Source organism: Primulina eburnea, chromosome 2 (genome assembly GCF_022965805.1).
Source record: "Primulina eburnea isolate SZY01 chromosome 2, ASM2296580v1, whole genome shotgun sequence".
Lineage (NCBI taxonomy): Eukaryota > Viridiplantae > Streptophyta > Magnoliopsida > Lamiales > Gesneriaceae > Primulina > Primulina eburnea.
Genome location: NC_133102.1, coordinates 7,098,454 through 7,106,726, shown reverse-complemented (window position 1 = coordinate 7,106,726; position 8,273 = coordinate 7,098,454). Strand labels below are relative to the sequence as shown.

Here is an 8,273-nt window from a genome sequence, read left to right as displayed (position 1 = left end):
TAAATCTATATGAATAATATGTCATGGCAATTTGAATTAAACATATATGAATAAATCTATAATTTTTCCTATGAGGTAAAATATCTTTATTGCTTAATAATCTAATAATCATTTCTTCATTATGAAGAGGTACCGAAGATTCTGTAGTTTTAACTACTTGTTTGAAACTAATTTTTTCAAAGGTTCCTAACTTATAGATCATTTTAGATTATATATTAGGAATAGTCCATTTATTCAATAAATCTAAATTTTCAGGTAAATCATATTTTTCATTTAAACTGTTTTGAACAGTTTCTTTCATGCTGAAAATATTTATTTGAATAAAAGTGCTAAATTATTAACCAGACTATTTCCATGGCTCTGATATTATTATAATAATAATAATAATAATAATAATAATAATAATAATAATTGGACTCAAAAACAATATAAGTTAAGGTTAAAATTTATCTTTTAGTTGGATCATGTACCAATTAAGTCATTTACAGTAGTTCATATGTCAATTAACCAATAGTTCATGTATCAAAATATTTTTTAATGCATTATTTAAAATAAAAAGGCAACATATATATGTACGATAACTTTTCAAAATTTTTATTTTGGTTATTAAGTTATGTTTGGGTTTATTACAACGTTGGAAACATCTTATCAAACTTCTTTCCCCTAGCTAGAACTTATAAGAAGTCACCAACAATAACCTCGAGAATATTAGATATACGTTTCAAATTATAAATGGAATCCTCGAAAGGGGGCTTCTGGAGGAGAGTAGCGTAAGCTTTCTCACAGTGATCGGCGGCGTTAAACACTTGCGTAGCCTGCTGACCGAGTTGGCGATACTGCCCATGATTCAGATTATCGTATGCTGATGATACTATGGACGAAAAAGCAGGAAAATAAAAATTCTTGCATTCGGTTACTACATTGTGGATTTGAGGATCGGTTATGAGATACAACATGAGATCGAGCACACGTTGAGTCGTGTTCATGTTCTCTATCACCTTCCCGATGGCTAAATTTGCCAGCGCTGGGATGGGAGCCGTTTTCGTGCTCGAACTCGACCCGAAATCGGTTAAACAGTAATTTTCGTCAAATGTCTTACGACATACGTCTTCGAGTGCAGTAGCATCTACTGGTTTACCGAAGAAAGACCCGTCGATGACGAGTATCAACGCGAAGAGGAAGATGGTTTTGTTGAATATAAACTCCATTATATTTTTTGGTTTCTTGCTTTTTGGTTGTGTGGTGTTTTGTTGTCACATTGATGTGTATATATATATAGAGTGCAGGTTAGGTGGTGAATGGAAAGGTTGATTTAGTTGTGGATTATTTGAATATTTTCAGTGCTTTTTTGGCAAATTATACTCATAAAGTTCATTATTGACATTTATTTAAAAAGTTGACTATTGGATTTTCTTTTATCCATAATATGTAATCTTGGTACATGATCATGGCAATTCCTTACATAGTAATAAAATTCCAATAAAAAAATATATTTATTGATAATTTTAATATAGAACGAGCCATTTTATTCATCTTTCTACATTATTTAGAGATAACTTTTAATGATATACTAGTAACCAAGCACATGCAATGCGTGTAGTATAATACATGAATATTGTCGTTCTAGCATTAGCTGTTGGCATACCGTTTTCTCGTACTCAATACGTAGCGGAAGTTTTAAAAAAAATTGTTTTGACGTTCAAATTATTTTTGACCGTCATATGATTTAGTTTAATCTACCTTTGCGTATTTGACATCGGCTCCAACTATCCCGGTGTTTAGACGGTAATAGCTCTTCCTGTAAATCTCTATGAACTTTCTTCAACCACTTCAATCATCTTCATGATCAGAGACTATGTTCTTCATGCAGATTGCACTGTAAATCCACATGAAATTTGCGTCGAGATTAGATCGACGGACTTCAAAATCAGGGGACGGTGATGTGGAGTCACGGTCGTGGGCTTCCAAGAATAAGTAATTCATCGAACCATAGAATTTTCAATTTAAAATAAAAATTATACTTTTACCTCGTATGTTACCAACCGTAACATACCTTTCAAATATTAACAAAACGATATCAAAGTGTGAAGTTGGTTCATAAACCTCTGAAGTCATTATAATTCAAGAACTTGAATCATTTATCAAAACGGAGCAGTTTATGTACAAAATTCATAATTAATTCAATAGCACATCAAATCAAGATCCGCAAATTGGATACGCAAGAAAACTCAAAGACCAACAATTAATCTTGACAAAGTTTTGTCAAATAAAGTCATTTACCCATTTGTTCATAATCTGAAACATACAACATAATTCCCACGAATTATGTGTCAATACATTTCTAGCACACTTTAGTATTTTGAGCATAACTCCCTCAATAACCAATGGAATCAAGCCAATTTGGTATCATTTCGAAGACAAGACATGTTCTATAACTTTTATTTGAACATCAAATCCAGAATCTCAACCAATAATTCCCAGAATTCAAATAAATAGAAGGCATGTACGCAAATCTGTATTAACTCGAATTTCCAGACCATTTAGTAAAAATCACTTATCTCTCTCGTTTCTTCATAGAATTGAGTGATTCAAGAACCAAATCGAAGCTAACTTGATGCTCTACAAGTTTGATGGAGATCATAACTCCAAAATCCAAATATAACTGTCCCATATACACGAAATACAGAAGGTGTAAAAATCATTCTTTACACATAAACAAGAAATCATGATCATATCCCTTTTTAAATTCAAACCAACTCAAATACAACATTTTCAACACCTTAATATCCCAAATATCAACTCAAATATTAATTCTAAACTTCAACCCATTTCCAAACTTGATAAAAATGAGAAATACTTACATCATCTTGAAGCCCATGACGAGAGGATCACAAATCTACCTTCATTTCATATTTTTCTTGAGAGAATCACCCATAAAATGAGGAAGAAGTTCGAAAATGGAGGAGAGATGGATAAGGGTTTGCGTGAAGGAGGAGGGAAATGATTGGAAGAGGTGAAAGATGGCTTACATATTGATTTTTCGCATTTCTAGCGCTACAGCGCCACTTTTTAGCGCCTCAGCGCCAAAATGCCACAGCTCTAGCGCCTAGACACTAATATTCTAGCGCCGCAGCGCTTGAATAGTAACCCGTAAACAGTAACTTTTTTTTTCGCACTTTTTTTTAAAGTTTGGGCATTACAGGTATACATATAAAGAAATATTATAATCGAATAAAATCATAAAATATTATTAAAATAAATATTATTTTTACATTAGAGTCAATACAACACAAACCACAAGTTGACTCACTGGACACCTACTCTAACATTAGAAAATTAAAAAAAATTAGAATAAAAGAAATAGAGATTATATAGAACGGAAGTTGAGGAATTTTGATCTTAGTGGGAAGTTACAATGGTTGGTGGAGTAAAATTTGAAAGAAAATATATTTTTATCATTTTTTCCATAAATTGTTAGTTAGCAATAAGTGGTAAAGAATCTATATTTTTGCGAAACACGACCACGTTCATTGTCCATGAAGTAAGGGCATGGATAATGTTTAAGAAGATAAATCTAACTTCAACAATTAACATGGATATCTTACAACCAAGATCAAGATTCAAGAAGTCGTTGTACGTTGGCAGAATAATTTTATAATACATCTGACAAATCTGTAATACATGTGACCAGGGACGTAGCCAGGAAAGAATTTGAGACTAGGCTGAGTAGCCAACGGCTCTAAATCGGCATCGGCGACGGTTTTGATTAAACCGTCGCAGAGCTTGGCGACGGTTTGTACGCAACCGTCGCTATATAGCGACGGTTTGTACAAAAACCGTCGCTATACCAAAACCGTCGCTATATAACTAAACCGTGTAATTTTAGCGACGGATTGATTAAAACCGTCGCTAATCCATCCGTTTTTTTTTTTGTCTGGGCTAGGGGCTAAACTTTTTAATAAATTAAAAACTTTTAGCGACGGATTTAGTAAAATCGTCGCTAATACATCCATATTTTTTAATATGCCCAAAAATCTAACCTGGACTGGAGCCCACGCCAGCCTTTGGGGTGGCTCCGTACCTGCATGCGACAATTATCGATATGTGCAATTGAAATGTAGCATCAAGTAGAATTCCATTAGCTAAGTCCCAAAGGAGAGCATCTGTGTATCTACATCATATTCTCTTGATGTCTTGGACACATATAGTGTTCTGTTGGGATTGGATATTTGCACTGGTAGCTGCAAGACCATGCTTTCCAGTCAGGGGAAAAAAAATTAAAATCAAGCAAATATGTCTTTTATTTGAAGCAAAAATAATACATGCGTCTAATTTACTGACAACGGCAATAATGAATAGAACACAAAAACAAATTATGCTAGTTTCAAATGAAACTGTGACTGTTATTATGCGACATGATAGTTGCCAAAGAAAGCGAGTTGAGGTCCTTGATCATGGACCAAGGGGAGAGAAGTGGGGGATCCTACAAGTTATTAAGCTTCAATTATCGACATCTTACACAATTTTTTCACTAGTATATAACAGCGAGAGCATTAATTTCCGTAATTCACAAGTTAAGTCACGTTGAAAATCCATCTACTCCTGATTAACTTCCATTAAGTATTTCAGAATACAAGTACACACCGATTTTTAAGTATTTTTACGCATTTATCCATGCACAATGCAATTAGGGAAAGTAAATGTAAATGACATTTTGGAAGAACATATAGGCCAAAGTGGGTATGATACAGGGAGCACTTTTTAAAAGAGTCCACCCCTTCATTTTCCTATAATCATTCTGGATATAGGTAAATTTACTTACTAAAATTCCAAGCCCAATATAATGTTCCACATTGTTCTTAACACATTAATCCCCACGATAATTACCTTGAATTACATATGCTAAAAATTTACAAAGAGATGCTTAATCGTGATTTTGTGGCGACAGTAAGTACCAGTGATGAAAAAACTGGTCAAGTTAGATCAGGGCCGTGCTTATGCAGAGTCAAAAGAGTCCAATGACTCAGGCCCAAATTTGTTTGGGGCCCAAAAATTTTAAATTGTAATATTTAATTTTAGTTTCCTTGGTGGAGCACACGAGTTCGTCTCTCGTCTTCTTCATTCCACCGGATCTATGGGACCCACAACAGTGAATATACTCATTATTATTTTACCAATATATATATATATATATATATATATATATATATATATAATATATATACTTGTTTGTGTTAAATAATTAAAACAAAATCAAGAAAAACGAAAACATAACGAGCAAAAAGGAATAAAATTAAAATATTATTTAAATTTTAAGATTTCCAAATCAAGAAATATCTTGCTTTGAAATTTTGCTTGAGAGTACATAGAAAAATCCAAATAAATATTTTAAGGTATGTTAGGAACGCTGAGTAGAGACCTGGATTAAAAAGAGCTTATAGTCGGAAAATTCCCATATCAGGTCCAGCTAAGATCAAAATTCAAAAGTGAAAGGTTGAAAATGTGTATGTGGGACGTATCAAGAATGTGTGGTGATTAGCTGTAACTGATATGTATATTTGATGTTGAATTCGGTTGGTGAGTAAGACAGCCTTTCCCAATTATTTAGTTGTGTAAAAAGTGGGAGATTCATTCAAGCTATTGATGTGGCTAAAGATTGTTGCGCTTGATCATCAGCGTTTTTTTATGTGATACTCATTTGATTGCATTTAGAATCTCAAATGCTCATATTGTTTATAAAATCTTGTTGACTGTCCTGATCATAGTAGCAAATGCATAGCGAAGTTTCTCAAAGTTAAAGCTCATCAAAACTTTTCTAATGTCACAAAAAAGATTGAATGGATAGACTATGTTATCGATTGAGAAAGGAATTACTGAACAACTTGATTATACAGTCTTGATTAGTATTTTTAGAAATAAAACGTTAGACGGATTGTTTTTTAACGATTATTTTGGACATGTTTGATTTTTTTATTCTTTTAGTTTTTTATATTGTTTTAACGTATTGATTTAATTTTAAAAATTGCTATGGATTCAGAGGCCTTTTTCTAAAAATTAGACTCAGGCCCAAATATTGTTAGGATCGGCCCTGAGTTAGATATTCAAACTAAATTAGAAGTAAACTTTAGCATTTGAACTAGTGTTCACCAAGTTCAAACATAAAACAAAATTAACCTTCTTATATATAATTCAACTTTAACCAAAATTCAACGGGGAAGTATGTAATCATTCAAAGAGAAAAGGTTAAGAGCAGGCAAGCAAAATATTTCATTTTAGTTCTTTAACTATCATGGACTTAATTGATAATCAAAATATAAAGCAAGTTACAGCTACATATACCATCTTTCTTATCTGGAGAACAAAATGCCTAATCATTGAAAAAATATTTAACCAGATTCAAATTATTAGTAGATGTGGTGAAGCTTACATATTCCGAAGGAAACCCTTTTGCTCTGTGGTTAAGTCCTGAATTAACAGCCTCAAGCTTCATCGACAAAAACTATCATCCATCGAAAAGATCATAATTACATCATATATCTGAATAACGTACAAAACAATAAATACCCAAATGGAAAGATAAGAGCTACCTCAACTTGATGCTGTTGTTTTCGGAAGAAGAATGTGGTAGACATGTGGCAAACAAATATATTAATGAGGCAGGTGTATGAAATTTCAATAGAAAGACACGTTTTAATTATTGTCTATGCAGCGGAAATTTCTCGGACATTTCAGACGGAAATATGAATACGCGTTTTTAACGCGTGTTCACACGGTCAGGGGGCTCTATAAATAGAGCTCCCCCCTTCATTCTGAAATCATCCATTCTTCGAGTTTTCTCTCATCTTATAAGCATTTAAGTGCTTAGTTCTATAATATTTGTGAGGTATTTTGTTCTCCTGTATTAAGAGAGTACGTGTTATCTTTGGAAACACAGTGAGTGAGTTGTACACCACAAAATATTATAGTGGAAATTCTTTTCATCATGTCCGTGGTTTTTACCCTAATAATTTTTAGGGGTTTTCCACGTAAATCTCGGTGTCCAGTTTATTCTTTATTTTCGGGTTTTATTATCTCAAATTCCGCACGTGGGACCAACAAGTGGTATCAGAGCCTTGGTTTAAAATTTCTTAAAATTCTGAGTATGCTCTGTGGTTGCAGCCTAGACTGATCTTCCACATCAGAAAAGATTTTTTGAGATTTTTTATTTAAGGCGGGATTATTTTATCCGGTCTACTAAAATTGTTGTAGACATAATGGCGGGAAGGTACGAGATAGCAAAGTTCAACGGAAGCAATTTTATGCTGTGGAAAATAAAGATACAAGCAGTTTTAAGAAAAGAAAATTGCTTGGCGGCTATTGGAGATAGACCAGTGGAGATTACAGATGATGGAAAGTGGAATGAGATGAATGATAACGCTGTTGCCAATTTACACTTGGCTATAGCAGACGAAGTTTTGTCAAGTATCTCTGAGATAAAAACAGCCAAAGTTATCTGGGATACTCTAACAAAGATGTACGAGGTCAAGTCGCTACACAATATGATTTTCCTAAAGAGAAGGCTTTATACTCTTCGGATGGCGGAATCCTCATCGATGACCGACCATATCAATACACTAAATACTCTATTTGCCCAACTCACTTCCATGGGGCATAAAATAGGGGAAAATGAACGTGCGGAGCTTCTACTTCAAAGTCTACCTGATTCATACGATCAACTTATCATCAACATTACCAACAATATTCTGATGGGCTTTCTAAGATTCGACGATGTCTTAACTGCGGTTCTCGGAGAAGAAAGCCGGCGCAAGAATAAGGAAGATAGGTTGGTATACTCGAAGCAGGCAGAGGCGTTACCGATGATAAGAGGAAGATTTATGGACCGTGACTCCAGTGGGAGCCAAAGACGAGGTAGATCAAAGTCAAGAAGTAAGAAGAAAAATATTTACAGCTTTAAATGTGGCGGTAAAGGGCACTTCAAGAAAGAGTGTACGAGTATTGATAAAAGTTCTCAAGGAAATGTGGCCAGTACTTCAGGCAGTGGTGAAATATTATTCAGCGAAGCAGCAATTGTTGCAGAAGGCAGGCACAAATTTTGTGACACATGGATAATGGATTCAGGAGCAACGTGGCATATAACGTCTCGGAGAGAATGGTTTGATCATTATGAACCAGTCTCAGGAGGATCTGTATTCATGGGAAATGATCATGCCTTGGAAATCGCTGGGGTCGGTACTATCAAAATTAAAATGTTTGATGGCACCATTCACACCATA

General features: G+C 34.0%; 1 protein-coding gene and 1 long non-coding RNA gene across 2 annotated transcripts; both read right to left on the bottom strand.

The window, feature by feature from the left end:
- Positions 1–674: 674 nt before the first annotated feature.
- On the bottom strand, positions 675–1,208 carry LOC140824050 (uncharacterized). The gene has a single exon (XM_073185651.1). The coding sequence runs from the start codon at positions 1,206–1,208 to the stop codon at positions 675–677; it is 534 nt and encodes a 177-aa protein (XP_073041752.1).
- A 2,536-nt stretch (positions 1,209–3,744) lies between these two features.
- Positions 3,745–6,606, bottom strand: LOC140824547 (uncharacterized). The gene is made up of 3 exons (XR_012116368.1): positions 6,588–6,606; positions 6,428–6,499; positions 3,745–4,241 (listed from the first exon to the last, which is right to left on the bottom strand). It is a non-coding gene; the product is annotated as an uncharacterized lncRNA (long non-coding RNA).
- Positions 6,607–8,273: the final 1,667 nt, after the last annotated feature.

What these genes read in the sequence shown, in the direction of transcription:
- LOC140824050 (XM_073185651.1), bottom strand. Translation starts at nt 1,208, where the DNA reads ATGGAGTTTATATTCAACAAAACCATCTTCCTCTTCGCGTTGATACTC.